We start from the raw sequence: 16,220 nt of genomic DNA, 5'->3' as shown, positions 1-16,220 counted from the left end.
AATTTAAAGCCTTTTAGCATCCTACTAACCTGTTAAGATAAAAAAAAAAAAAAAAAAAAAACAGCATGTACCTGAAACTGCTTAGTGAATCAGCAATGGAACAGGCATTCAGACCAATGATCCAAGAGGTAGCATTCAGGCTGGCAGCAAAGAAATTCTGAGGATGGTACTTCTGGATGTCACCTTTATGCCCTACGCTATGCGAGGGGCATACATGTGATGTATGATGTACCTTAAAGCAACCTAAAGGCTTTGGTATGTTGGCTGGACGTCAGGCCTCCTTTGGCAGGGGATCCCTATTGTAATGAACACTGCAACAGTGACATGGAAGAACATCTTTGATTACTCAGTCACACAATTCCATCAAGTTTGTTTGGAATGGCTCTCCTGATATGAAGCTATGGTTTCTTTAGCCCTCTGTGCCAAAGGATTTTAGATATTCCCCAGATGTTTTCCTTCAACAGTGACTCCATTACTTTTCCCTACAGCCAATTTCAAACTGCAGTCTGATGTTAGTGGTAGGGAAAATCATGAAATATTCATGCATCAGTCACAGTTGGCGAGTTTCAGTTCTGCATTACTGGAGTTGTATACTCCTGACAAAACTACATGAAATGGTGATGCACCCTTCTCGATGCCAGTTATCACTAAAAGCAGATGTGACTGGAAAGTAAGGACATTCAAAGATTGTTACTAGGCCAACTACCTGGGGGGGGGTGCTTTTTTAATTCTAGCCAAGTTTTCCTGAAAGAATAATGGTGTCCTGTATCTAAATAGGAAATGGAGGGCAAGGCGTTTATAATTACAAAATATTCACAAGAACATCACATGCATGTTCACATATACCTATACATATATGTTTATCTCCATGCTTTATTTTAATATACTTTCTGAAGCGCCACCCTTGCACTCAGTTTCTCAGCCATATTCAATGAAACCCAAGTAACATAATTATGCTAATCATAAAAACAACAATCTCAGCAGTATGCATGTTTATCTGGCCTGCAGATGTACTACTATTGATATTAGTGCATCTGGTAAATGAAGTATATGTAGCTATTTTACACTGTTTGTGAACTGCAGTATGTGCCCAAATTCCAATTGTCTATATGAAATCAACAAGTGAACACTGGGGAAACCAGTCATAGCAGTAATTTTTGAAAAGTAAAAAACATATCTGCAGAGCTAACGTTAAAGTGACTCACTTCTGAATCAGGAACAAAGACATAGCAAAGCTGACAGCCACTACAAATGCATGCAATTAAACATGTCTGTGGTATCAAGTCCATGCCTAAGTGAGGGCAGAGCTAGTTTCAGCATCAATATGTGAACTATGATTATGAACATTTCTCAAAACAATGCATTTACATAAGTAATCACACTACATTTCCAGACAGTATTTTGTACACAGTTTCAAAAAAGAGCTGCAGAACTGTAAAAGAAGTAGGCAAAAGAACAAGGTTCAGAACAGCACACTCAGAGCCTGGTCACCAATCAAATCAAACAATTAGGGGGCAGATTTGAAATTCTTAGTACATCAGAACTGATGCCATACTTATATCCAAGTAACTCTGGTACTATTCTAAAGTAGGACCATGGAATACTAAAAGTAGAGAAAATAAATCAGATGTAAATATAGCAGACACGGTGAAGTACTCAGTCAACACACTCATGGTTTCACTAGCCTGACGAAAATGATCTTAAGAAGTCAGTTAAATGATAAGCTACATATCTTTAATCCATACGTTTTTAATAGCACATCAAAAAAAATTACTCCCTTACCAGGGTTTTTTTGGTTTCGTCCTGAATCTAGAAGGGAGTTAAGTAAGGCTGATGCCCCTAATCGCAGATCACGGAATAACAGTGCTGTATCTCTCCTCACTAGGCCCACAGTACTTAGTGTCGCATGCTTCTTATCCAGGGTTTGAGTACCTCCAATTCCTATGGAAAGGAAAATGAATAGACAAGGAGTAGACAAGGAGTATCAGGTTATCATCACACTTATTACAAAAGTGTAGTCCAACATAAAAAGTGGTCCACAGGCAAAGCAGAAATGCTCTGTGGAATCCTCACACCATACAATCAGAGCTAACATTTAAATTGTACAAGTAATGATCTTTTGGCACTGTATCCCAGTGGCATCACTGCATGCCCTGAAATGATGCACCCCATTTATAGCAACATACTGACACAGAAAAATCGATAGATAACAGTACACTGACAGAGAAGTCGCTAATTCACTATAAAACAATTAAGAGATCACAGCCCAGTCCGTTTACCAATACATAGAGAAAAATGACATGGTCTACAGGGTATTTTATTATAATGTGACAATGTAATTTTAAGCATATTATTTCATATCCTGAAGTAGTGCACCTTTATTACAGAATTCTTATGTCCTACCCATATTATGACAGGCACAGTCATGCATGTACCATTCGATATCTACAGAAGTTATAAGCCACAGTACATCATTCAGTACTCTATCTGGGTCTAGACCCTAATGCATCATTCTATAAGCTGACAGGACATGGTACTTGGTGTAGTATTCTATATCTCATCTGAGTGAGGGACACTGCTTAATGTATTATTTTATACCCTATCAGAGTACCCTCACTGTTCATGATCACAAAACCTGACAGGGCACAGTCCTTAGTACATTACACAATATTATGACAGGGCAAAGACCCGATATCTCACAGTCTTAAAGGGACTTATTGACAATGCATCATTTCATACATTGAAAGTATATTTTCCAACTGCACCCCCACATGTTATCACAGATTCCATAGCATATCAATCCATATTCTCATAGGCTACATTAATGAATGCATCATTTATTAACAGGAAGGCTCACAACCTACAGTGCATCACCCCAGTATTCTCTCAGGGCACAGTTAACTAAGGCATTGTTCTCATAAGGTAAGAGGGCACACAGTGATGTAGCAACCCAAATCCAAGTACAGGATAGGATGACCCATAAAAGGAGCACATTCCTTAGTTTCATCTGCTAGCCTGGCAGGGCACTATTCTTAGTGGATCAACCCTTACCCTTACAGAACACAGTTATGTTTCATTTTACTCTATCGTATGACACCCTGACAAGGTAAAGTCCCTAACACACCACTTCACATCCTGACAGAGCATAGCTCCTACTGCAGTATCACGTATTTTGACAGGGTGCAGTCCTTAATGTGGCATCAAATATCATCCTGCCAATAGACAGTGCTTAGTGTACTATCTCATCTCTTGAGACTGCGTTCAGTAGTTATCACCTACCACCACAGGACAGAATTCTTATTTTACTCATGTCATGACAGGGCACAATCCCTAGTATGCCATCACAGAGCTTCAGAGGCAGTAGTACCTAGGTGTTAGGATAAATCCCAAACTAGCTTGATAAACCATGAAAAGACAATACCCTAATTTAGTACTGTAACTCTGGAAAGAACACCTCTACATTTTAATAAGACTGGTCTTACCAAAAATGTATCACTACAAACATATTACCTATTATGACAAAACAAGGTCTCATAGGATACACACACTTACAAGAACAGAAGCTAGTTTGTCTGACCAATGTGTTTATCCTGGTTTGTTTACTAGCAGATCTCCAAACTACTATGGATTCTGCTCAGTGAACAACTAAATCTTCCCTTCTGTTCCAGCTCTGCCCAGCCTGGCTTATACAGCTTACTTATATAGATTGTTCTAGTTTATCCATGTTAAAAGTTTCTTACCATCCTTTCTTATGTACACACTGCTACCATTTGTGAATTCATACTAGTATCTGTACATATCCTCAAGGGCAGTTCCTTTGCGTTTGGTTTATTAACCACTAATGATGCTATTTCTAACGAATTATTACCCCAGTATACACCTCTTTAAAATCTACAAATATTTATTTCATGCTAAAATTGTAAAGTCGTGTTACATTCCCTCCATGTACCATCTTTTCTATGCATGCATGGTCGGTACTTCAGGTGCTCCCAAGCTGCTCACCAGTATAAAGGATCCCCTGCTCTTACCTTTTACTGCTTTAACTGTGCATCCAGACTTCTTTCTTGCTCTTACACCATCCTCCCCCACTGTGTGCTGTGACAATGTACTAGAAATCAGCAGAAAAGTCATGGACTATCCTTCCACCCTGTCTACATCCTACTAATTGCCTAAAGTTTACTTTCCATCCAGGTTTGTAAAAGCATATGTAATCTGCAGAAATACTTACTGGAGTTACAGATGAAAAACACTGAAAAAGTGTAGCTGTTTGACATACTCACCATAACATCACATTATAGGACTGATTCTTCTTTGCCTTCATAGGGTTGTAAGCTTAACAGCTCATCTTGGTGGGTAGGGCTTCATCCATTTCTTTTTTCAGAGCAACAGGATTCACTAGTCTTGGAGCAGCATAAAGTCCCTACCCCCACATAGACAGGACACAGCTATTCAGAATCTGCATCAAATCTGAACTCTCACAACATATTCCAAATAGAACAGAAACAGCATCTGGATTTTTATTAAAAGTCCAGTAACAGCTTTGTGAAAAGAACAGGTTATCTCTTCCATTCTACCAGCTGTAAGTGATAAACTGAAAACCACCAATTAACACTACTGTATTCAGACACATATTAGGAAAAACAAGATAACAGGGTTTCCGGTTATAAAGTCTGACAGCTTCTAAGGTATTGCCAGTATATCAGCACATCTATATAATCAATCTCACTTCTCTGTATGTAGCAAGAGGGATAATGCAAAATAGGGGAGGAAAGCATCCATAACAGATGGGGGGAGGATTCTAAGTGAGAAGGCAAAGACAGATAAATTATCTGATTATAATGGTGAATTCCTCTTACAACCATAGCAATTCACTTCATCTCAGCCTACACAATTTTACTTGTATACCAATACAACATAACCAGTGAAAGGTCCAAACAACCAATGGATGAAGGCCATCAACATTTCTTCCAGTCTTTGAAGTACAATTTAACTTATTACTTAGACTGTCAAGCATATTTCTTTAAATATGGCAGTAAAAGTTGCCACTTGGAAGTAAGCTATGGATGCAGCATAGTGGAATGGGTCCTACTCAAACAATAAATCAATTTGTCCACTGAGACGGAACAGAAGCCCTGGCATCCAGTGATTCATTCAGACCATGTTTGCAGACAATGGATCCCAACCTACCAAGTGTAAGTGAAAGAAAACCGATTTACAATCCTAAACTGTTTTATTCTGTAACTGTACAAGTTAATTTAGGAGTCCATACAGTGCAGTTTATACTCCAAGTCTTGCAGATGAGAAAAAAAGATGGAAACTAGAGTCTTCTGACTTACAGGTGTGTCTGACATGACCTTAATCATGAAGGACAGAGAAGGTCAACTTGATCTTGTAAGACACAGTGTAAGTTTCTAAACATGAGGGCTTGCAGTTCAGAAACAAACAGAAGTGGCTGCCACTAGAATAAAACAGGAACTTCAGTGCAAGAGAATGCAACGACTTAAAGGTGGGCTCTGTCAAATTTCTAGAACAATGCTCAGATCTCAAATCAGAATTAAAGGTTTCTTTTGGAGATTTCAATGTAGAACTTTCTTGAGAAACATGCTCACTATACGCTGGGAAGTTAGGAAAAGCATCCAGCAAAGACAAACTGATAAATCAGATGAGTGAATGAATATGCCAGACCACTTTGACAACAACTGAGAAAACATAATCCAGGAATATTAATTAACAGATCTTTGCACTGGAAGGAAAATCATTTCCACTTATACCCATAAGATTTTTTTGGTCAGGAGGTTTTTAGCCTTCTGAAAATCCTTCAGTACCTGGAATAAAAGCAATTATGTTAAAAATGGAAACAACAGTCTCCAGGTAGTATTGTGAAGAGCTTCCAGCAGCATGGCGCAGACAAGAAAATATGCCTGTATACTAAATGCAGATCCATGCTACTGAATCCATAAAGCTGGCAGGAAGAAGGTTTTCTTGGCTTATGTGCATCTTGAGGATAAATTTGAGTTTTTTCTCCCTTAATTTGGAGAGGACTTTTTGAGCTAGTAGAATTATCTACACATACATGTGAAACAGATTGCATCTTCCCTTTGCCTTCGCACATCCCTATAATCTCTAATCTAGAAGATGAGAAACTGAGATTTTCTTTGGAGACAAATCTGTCAGACTAGCTTTAGACATTTTTCAATTTCTGAAACACTATTGCATGGAGTCTCCCCTCATGATACAGATGAACTGCTCCACTTACATTATCTATGGTAAACTACATTTAACGGCCATTAAAACATGTAAATACTGCATACAAACTACAGTTTTATTGTACACTCTAACTCAACTTTCTAACATAACAATGTTAATATGGCTAAAATAACTACAGCAGATGGAGCATGCCAATTAAACTCAGATATTGAGGAAAAGGTCTTGCATGCACCTCTCTGATGTAAAAGAGGTGAATTACAAATTTTATTATGCACTCTTCACAGATACTGTGCTCTAGGCTTACATTATGTCATATACCGTTGCCAGGAAATATAACAGCTTTAAAAGCTGTAACACCCTTTTCTGTCAAAAGGGCAGACTGAAGTATGTAACCTCTTTTTAAAGCGGTTAGACCATCTGGAGTTCATTTAGCTTGTGGTTGCTGATTCTGTGGTAGTTCTAAGTATTTTATGGTTTTCAAAGCTGTAAAACATTTTGTACTCCAATGCTTTTTGTCTCAGTGACAAGTAGTATCAGAGCAGATGATGTTCCATATACTACAAAGAATTATGACATAGTTTCTCCTGTTATCATGTATGTGCCCATCATCGATATTAGGAGTCACCACTATTTACAAAAAAAAATGTAGGACTGTAAAGTGTTTTAAGCCTTTGAAAGCTGTGTAAAAATTTAGCACTTCCACACACACAATGGTCACAAGCTAAATTTACTTCTGACAGACTTAAGAGGTTTAAAGGCTGTTGTTGTCTTTCTGATTTTTCCCGGTTAGGGGTCGCCACAGCGGAACTCCAGTCCGCTAATGATTGGCAGTAGATTTTTTACGAACGCCGAGGTGCCAGCTCGACGTCCAACCTTCAACGAAGGCACGCCCTTTTACGCACGTCTTTCGAACACCCACCCAACCGCGGGGAGGACATGCAGACTCCACACAGAAGGCACTCCCCGCACTCCAGCCGAGAATCGAACGGGAGAATCTCTTGCTGTGAGGCAACAACTCTACCACTCACCACCGCGGAAGTCCTTAAACACTTCTAAATGCCAGAGAAGAAAGGCAATCTGAAGTGTTTACAACTTTTAAATTTTCTTTTTATCTTCTTGCTGTAGTATGGTGGTGGCAACAGTATGAGACAAGAACAGAGCACCTGATAGCCATGCTGAACAAACTGTTATGATCTGGTTTCTGAACATAACCCAATGTGTTATGTGTTCAAAACAGAGATCAAGAAATTCACCCTGACAGAGAAGCTCGAGACGTGAAACTTCCATGTTAAGAACACTAACAATCTGGGTTATTGTTAGAGAAACCTGAACATAATTCATTAGAGTGCATGCAGCTTTGAGCTATGAGCTACAAGCATTACAAGGAAGTGAATAAAGATGAAAGAGAACTGTTTTTAAATATTAATGAATGGATAAAGGAAGGTATAATGCAAGACTTCATAGGTTCATAGGTGTTCACTAGGCTAATAACCACAAGGGCCTTTTTAACTTTAGTCATGCATCCCAAATCTCTGACAAATTCTGGTATCCTTGATAAATGTAAGCAGGGGCTTTGGAGAGGAACCATTTACAAGCAGGGGCCCAGGAGATTAACCATTTACAGGCTGCCTGTGTCCATTAGCGACACAGGTGTCAAACCAGGGATGAATTTCCTGTTCCCCATCCAACTGTCCAAGTTACACCTGAACTGGGTTAGGGAGGAACTCTGTATCACATGGATGGGGAGCTTGCTCTGGAATACATACCTATCTCTCCAGCAGGTCCTATTTATATCACAGGCAAGGTTTAAGCCTTTAGAATGGGTAATTCTGGCACTTTGTTTTCCGGAAATGCAGGAAGTCCATCAGAGTGGGGTCTAACAATGCCCTGTATGCCAGGCATAGACCTCCCCCCAGCAGCTTGTAGAACACAGAATACAAGGGGATAGGGACTTAAGGCAGTCTGCATAGGATATTTTACTTATGCCCTGTATTATTTCAGTGAGGAACATCTGTGATGTTCCAATTGTTGGATATGTCTGGGTAGGTACATACAAAAGGGGGCACTGTACTCAATGATAGGTCAGATGAATGCTGAATATAGTGGAACAATGACTTCCTTGGACCAAGATGCTATACCTTTGTTTATAAGTTACACAACATAGAATGATTTCTTCATTAGTGTAGTGACAAGTTATGGTCAAAGGCTAGATTACCGTCTCTGTGTGTCCCTAAGTGGCGGAATGATAATATTTATATGGAAAAATGATGAAAGAAAAGATAAAAAATTAGAGGCCTATAACACAAGGCAATACAGACTAAAAAATATTTAAGAAATACTAAAACAAAGGATGGAGAAAGTACTGGATGAGGTAGTAGGAGAAGGTATTTATGGTATAAAAGGAAAACAGGTGAAAAAGTGATGATACTGAAAGAAAATAAAGATATTAGGAAAAATAACATATTTAGGGGGAATATACGTTTCCCACTCAAATGGAAAAAGAATTAAAGATTTTTTTAGCTACATTTGTTGCTCAATGCTGAACCCAGTTACAATGTGATAAAGTATAATACAGAAGAAGGTGGAATGAATTTAAAAAATCCAGTGGTACATTTAGCATCTATGAATTTATTCTGGGTAATGAAAAAAGGTAAAAAAAAGACAACAAGAAATGACAGGTAAGGTGCTAAATGAAAAATAGAAGAAAAAAAAAAAAAACAGAAGAGAAAAAAAAAAGGGAAATGATAGAAGAAAAAGAATACATTAAGAAAATGAAACTACGGAAGTTAAAAGTTCAGCTGATGGGAAAAGAATGGTATAATGACTTACATTTTTTTTTTATCCAGGGAAGGAATTAAAGAAAATGGAAAAAAAGACAATAAAAGATAGAAAACGGTTCAAATTTTTTTTATGAAGCAGTCAACTCAACTGTTTTGAAAAATTTTACTTGACAAGTTACCAGTCATGGAGGAAAGAAAATGTGCTGACTATAGCGAAGGAAAGAAACAAAACATTATTTTTTGGATTGCAAGAATATAAAATTTTGAGAGAAGTTTAAAAATGAATACAGATGGCAATGTTTTAAATGTATAAACAGGAATGTGATATTATATGGGAATTATAATAAAAAGATATAAAATATTCATAAAAGGAATAAAATACTACTTGGGACAATGTGGTTGCTGTGGAAAAAGATGGAATTTGTTTTATAAGAAAAAAAATTTAAGATGATGATGTAGTAGCTGAAATAAAGGGTGGTGGGAATACAGGGTAACTAAATATATATAAATAAATATAACTGGTTAACTCTGCATTGATAACTTGTAAATAATTTTAAGTATGAATGTAAAAAAATGAGTGTGTGTGTGTATAAATAACTGATTTATAGTTTTTTGTATGGTATAAAAATGAATGCAAATGTTAATGAAGCACCCCTACTCTTTTCAATAAGTGCCATAGGATCTTTTGCATTCACCTGAGCTACCACCAACTCAAGCCGATGGGGCCTCAGTTTAATGTCTCATCTGATGGATGGCAAACTCATGACAGCAGCAACCCCCTTTACGCTGTACTGTAGTGTCAGTATTTTTAAAGTTAATCCAACTACCTGGTGTGGGACTACAACCCACAATCTTCTGGACCAAAGATGAGTGTGCTACCTATTCAACTACCAAGACTGCCTACAGTCTGTGTAACTGTAAATTTGTGCCTTACCTCCTGGCAATGTCTGATATCAGTCCTTCTGGAAGCAGCACAATACCACAGTACATAAATCATACAATTTGTCAGAGCTAAGGCTGTGCCTGGTTGATCGCCTACTACTGAATGAAAATCCACATGTAATGTGCTAGGTTTCATGTATATGTGTGGCTAACCTACAACAGTAGCAAGAATTTTTGCCACCCACTCCATGTAACACATCACTGTAGTGTTGGTGACCACCAATAGGAACACTTGAAATGTAACAATTTTTGAATGTCTTCCTGGTCCTAAGAATGGTTTTCATTTATTTAAGGTTGGTGTACATCTCCTTTTCAGCCAGAAGCCATTTCCCCTAACTGTCAGATTCCAGATGTGCTCCCAAACTCAAGATACAGGCATCTGTGTTAAGTACTTGCGACTACTACATGACTGATGTGTGGGCTTGTATGTTTTTTTTTCTCCCAAGTTAAAGGAAACCACAGCCTCTCACCGCTATCCCGGCCTTAACAATTCTGGAATTGGTAGACATTTCCAGTGTAGTGGCTCCATTCTCTGATGCCAGACTCCTGAAATAATGCCAGGAGGTTAGCATTCTGCAATGTGACCTGTACCTTTTCTTGTGTTACGGACGACTTTTCAAAAGTGGCTAAAACTGCACTGAAAAACTGCTTTCCTATATGCTGGTAAAAGATGTAGTTCCTTCTGACTGAGAGCGCCTAGAGGTGGAATCGCCATTCTCAGACTGTTAATTACCTCTTGGCTGGACCTGAGCATGAGTCAGTCATCTACACAAGAGAAAACGTGAATCCCTTTCAGTCTGATTGCCAGACAATGGCCAGCGCTAGGCATCTTTGGGAAAACACTCTTAGGAAGTTTCACAAAGCCAAACAGTACAAATGCAAACTAAAGATGCTCATTTCCCTTCTGAAAACAAAACTTATGTAATGCAAGAAGAAAAGAAATTACAGCAAACACTTTAGATTCAGGATAGCCACCAAGACTTCCTTGAATAAAGGGGGCAGACTAGCCTGAAAACTCACCACCTTCAACTTTTTTATGCTGAGGTGTTTGTTCAGGCTGGACAGATCCATGACAGGTGTAGGTTTAATATATTTTCTGGAACCAGGAAGAATACAGAGTACCCTGTCAAATAACAAGCAAAAGACACCCTCCTCAAGACCCTCTTATTTAACATTTTGCAGCTGCAGTGACTAGCAACGTCACTTCCCAGCAAGAAATTCTCTGGCTCAGTTCCTGGTTTGGGTTTCCCTTATGCAGAGTATGAATGTCCTCTATGTGTTCACTAGGGTTTTCCTGGGTAACTAATTTTCCTCCCACCTCTCAAAGACATGCAGAGGGTGGATTGGAGATTTAAAACAGTCACCAAGGAAGAAATGTCTGGCAATCTACTTCTGTTCTCTACTCACCTTGTAAACTCTGTAGAGTGTGGCAGGTGTTCATATGATCACTACAGGTGTTGGATGTGACTCATAAGTGTGAATGGCTGGAAGTAATGCAGATTTTCTTCAGAAACAAAAAGTAAACTGAGCAACCCACTTACTGCAAGAATACACCCACTTTATGATCATCTTGTTTAACATTTTGTATAAACCTGGCTTTGTTTAGCAGATGCTCATGAAATTACATGTATCTGGAACTCTGCAACAATATTTTGTAAATGAATTCAAACACACATTTTGAACCAAACTTTTTATGGAAATCCTTTCCTAGTTCTATAGCTAAGTTTAATTTATGTTTTCCTTGTGAAGGCTGTTTGGGTGTGTGTGGGTGGTTGGGTGATAATGGACTGTATATGGAAAATGGAGATATACCTGTGGAAAAAATAGGGAGCATGTCAGAGAGCCATTTAGAACTATCTTGGTCTGTGCCACACAAGACAATTTTCTGAAACTGTGTATGGTCTTTGGACTGTCCCTTTCTTCTGTAAAGACCATGGCCTCTACTATGAGGTGTCTAGTTCTGAGTAACTGTCTGCTTTTACAAAGAACATAAATCTGAACCCCTTTTCCTATATATATATGATATATATACACACACACAAAGGTAATGCCTTAGTTTGACCCTAAAAGAAAGCAGAATCTGCAGATACATGAAAATGATTTCATTAATTCTCCTTTGAGAAAACAAAAACACTAAAAATGCAACTGCTATCTCTCTGGTCATATATCTTAACCTCTTCCAACCCTACTTCCTTTTACACAACCTGCCTAGACTCTACTTTTCTTTGTGACTCAGTGTGCCAATGCTGGTATTTACTTTGTATATAATGCATGCACATACTATGTTTTATCAGTTACTCTGTAAATATTGTCATATCTATCGCCTTTGTACACTCAAGCCAACTCTAATATTCACATTGTATACAATGTATGTGTATATAGCAATTTGTGATTCATTCTCTACAAGTCATGTATCTGTTGTGTTTACCCCAGGCTGACACTGTAATAGGTCCAATGGAATCAGTGCTACAACACAGTTAAATTAAAAATAAAATAATCAAAATACACCATGATAATCAGGAAAGGTTCTAATTTGGAACAACATATATGTCCCTTTATCAGAGTTGTGTTACTAACCATGACAGCAAAAGCAATAGATTTAAAAGAAAAATAAACAGCATGTGTACAAGAGTTATACACATGCTTAGACAACCTTGAAAAGTATTGATAACATTAAGTATGATTAGAATTAAGACTCCTCTGACTCAGTTTCTTGTCCCAGGGACATCAATATCATTTGGGTAATGAGCAGCATGACTAACACCACGGCATTCCTGATGTTGGAATGATAAATCTTTTTAGAATATACAACAAACACCTGAAAGTAATGCCAGCTCTATGGCAATAATGGATGAAGTTCTCAATGTGACTCAGATGACCTGTGTTCGATTAGCAGCAAAGATGCTGGACGCCCCCGTTGGGGAAAGTTAGGAGGCAGTAACTGGCTACTGCTGACCTGCCTATCCTGATGGTTGGGATGCCAACTTGATATGCTGAAAGGCTGACACACAGCTGAGCATGGGCATGACAAAGCAGCAATAGGAGGTTATTTCTTTGCTTACTGTTTCTTGTCTGGAGTAAAGGACTGAGCCAAACATACCCAATTAAGACATTGTCTGAGCTCAAAAAACAAAAACTGTTATAAACAGGAACGAGAATGAATATTTGGTGGCTCAACAAACAATAAAAAGAAACCGTGAAATAATATCGCCACTAAGTAAAACACGGTCGAAGTTAGCATAAAAACAAAGTATTTAATCATTCGAAAATAAATTAAAGTGGAGCCAGGTAAGTGCTTTCACATACAGCTTTATCAAACCTCTAAAATCACTCATTAAAGCACCTTGTTTAAATAACAGGTTAATCAAAACTAACCTATGAGAAATCAGCAATCAATTACGTATTCTTACTTCAATTCCTGTGTAACACATCACATCACTTCCTTTGTGAACAAGACGAGATAAAATCCAAAGTCACACTGATTATCAAAAGCATAAAATTGAAAAAAGTAATAACAATAATGTAAAAACTGCAAGGAAAACTAATAAAACTATTAATACCGGATTCCACGCTTCCTCAAGACAGGCTTTAAGGAAGATTTCTCATTTAAACCTTTGTCTTAATCTGCACACAGTTTAATAATCCAACTAATTTCCCTGTTCTCAGTGGTGTTCCTGACATCACATCATCGTACACAGGGCAACACTATCAATAACCATAAAGTTAAAGGAATGCGCAATATCACAACATTGTACAGATCAAAGAAAGGTGGAATTAGGTATCAGTAGGTTTTTTTTATTAGTTTTCCTTATGTCCAGCTACTATATCAAAGCCTTTAGGTTGCTATCGATACGACGTATGTCACACTTATGATCCCCGCACAAGGCATAGGGCATAAAGGTGATGTCTGGACATATTCGCAGAACTGAGAGCCCCAGGAGGAACCCAGCCCTAGGATACCAGAGGGTAACATACACATCCTGAGGGACAAAAGGCCAGTGGGAGGAGGGAGGCTGAGAACACTGCAACAGCGAACAGAAGGACAACTACTGTTATGGTAAGATTTTACACAACTGGAGTACGTCCTTCCATTTCACTGCTGCAGTATTCTTAACAAGAGAAGGAGTGCAAAATCTCAAAAGATAGGGGAGGAGGAATGGCCAACAGAGCCCTCCATGAACCCATGAAGAATGGTCTAGCCCTAGATATAAAATCCAATTTGTAATGCTTGGTAAAGGTATGCACCAACAGGTAGCTGTCTCAAGGATAAAAATCAGTATCCAAACCCTTGAAAAAAAGGCACCAGAAGAACCCACAGCCCTAGCAGAGTTAGCTCTAACCACCGAAAGAAGGCTCTTACCATGATAACAACAAAAAAATGGCTTTAGAAATCCAAGAGAAAATAGCCTGCTTGGAAACCGGCAAACCTAATGATCTAGGATGAAAATTAACAAAAAGCGGATCGGATTTTCTAAAATCTTTAGTTTTGCCCAAATAAAATCAGAGTGGTTTACCCACACCCAAAGTGTGCAACACCTTCTCACTAGCAGACTGAACAGAAGGGGAAACATAGGCAAATTAATAAACTGATTAAGAGGCAGCTCATTCACCACCTTGGGCATAAAAGGACTGGTACGAAGAGATACACTATCCTTATGAAAAAACTAAAAAAAGGAGGAACAGCCATAAGGCCTTGCAGCTAAGACACCAATGTGGTAGAAGTAAGGGCTAACAGAACAGTTATTCCAAGAACAATGCCGTAAAGAAGCTGAAGTTGCAGGCTCAAAAGGAGCCAGAGTCAATTTCTCCAAAACAAAATTAAGATCCTAGGAAGGGGGAACAGGCTTACTGGGGATGTCCAATATGAAGGACACCTTTAAAAAACTGTTTGACCTCAAACCTACAAGCCAAAGGAGGAGTTAAAGACAAACATGCAGAAATAGCTGATAGGTGAGCTTTAACAGAAAATATGCCAACCCAGCATTGAACTTGCACACAAACAAAGAACCAAAGGAAAATTGACAGCAAGTGGGTCCAGGTTAGGAGAAAAGACACCAAACAGAAAACCTCTTCCATTTGGACAGGCAGAATGTCCTAGTAGTGGTTTTCCTGGCCTCCTGCAAAATCAGAAGCATGTCCTCCGAAAAAAGGTGGCTATAGGGAATCAAAATCTTATCACCCACAGTATCAGCTGAAGAGTGGACAGGTGGGGATGAATAAGATCTACCCTGAGAGGTAACTTGTCATGACTGCCCTTGGCTAAGTGCAGAAGAGTGAACCAATGCCACCTGGGTCAAAAGAGAGTCACCAGCAAGATTTTGGTAGCATCCTATTTTATCTTGCACATGACTTTTGGAATGAGAGAAGGGGGGAGGGGCAAAAACAAACATCCCCTTCCTTGAACAAAATAGGGTGTTCACCTTCCAGGCAAGAGGACATAGAGCCCTGGCAGAAAATTGAGGAAGCTGCTTGCACAGAGTGGAGGCAAAGATCTACCTGAGGGATACCCCACTGGTGGATAATGTCCAAAACCACATCCCTGTGAAGCACCCACTCATAAGATTGTGTTATGGACCTGCTTAGGGTATCTGCCACAAATTTTGACTTGAAGGACTCTACAGTGCCTGACGTGTGGCTTAGTATTGAATTGTTAACTCCCAAACATGGAGTGCCAATCTGCAAAGCAGATAGAACCTTGTCCCCCCACCGTTTGTTGATGTACCACATCACTGTGGTGTTGTCTGTAAAGATCTTTAGGGGCCCTGGAGTAAACAGAGGCTGGAAAGCAGTGAGGGCCCACAGAACAGCTCACGTCTCCCTGATACTGATGTGCTCCTTCTGCTGCTGAGGAGACCAAAGGCCTTGCACCTTTAGGATTCCGAAGGACGCCCCCCAACCCCCATCTGAGAAGTCTGAACAGCTTCTGAGAGGGAAGGGGGGCTTGAAAGGGAAGGCCTGAATTAAAAGTCAGTTGGTGAATCCACCACTGAAATTCCAACTGGAGGCATGGAAGAGGAACTAGAAACTCTAGAGGATGAGCATGCTGAAGCCAAATTGACTTTAGATACCACTGAAGCTTTCTCATGTGCAATCTGGCAAAGGGAAGCATAGCAAAGGAGGATGACATGAATCTCAGAGCCCTAAAATTCCCTTGCTGAAATCAAAGCCACAGGAAGAAGGGACTGAAAACAAAACAGATCAGAGTCAAAGCCACGAGAGGAGGCAGGGATGCTATCATAGGAACAGTCTGGATCCTGCATCTTCGAAAAACATGATCCCTTGACGGGGACA

General features: G+C 39.1%; 1 protein-coding gene across 1 annotated transcript in view; it reads right to left on the bottom strand.

The window, feature by feature from the left end:
• Positions 1–16,220, bottom strand: part of LIPE (lipase E, hormone sensitive type) — a 233,382-nt gene that overhangs the window by 138,744 nt on the left and 78,418 nt on the right. Inside the window, exon 6 of the mRNA XM_044079418.1 lies at positions 1,783–1,941. Coding sequence (XP_043935353.1) covers positions 1,783–1,941 — 159 coding nt within the window. The remainder of the gene's footprint in view (positions 1–1,782; positions 1,942–16,220) is intronic.

This window comes from Protopterus annectens, chromosome 8.part0, assembly GCF_019279795.1.
Source record: "Protopterus annectens isolate FY-2018-M chromosome 8.part0, PAN1.0, whole genome shotgun sequence".
NCBI lineage: Eukaryota > Metazoa > Chordata > Ceratodontiformes > Protopteridae > Protopterus > Protopterus annectens.
This window is presented reverse-complemented; position numbering and strand designations above follow the sequence as displayed.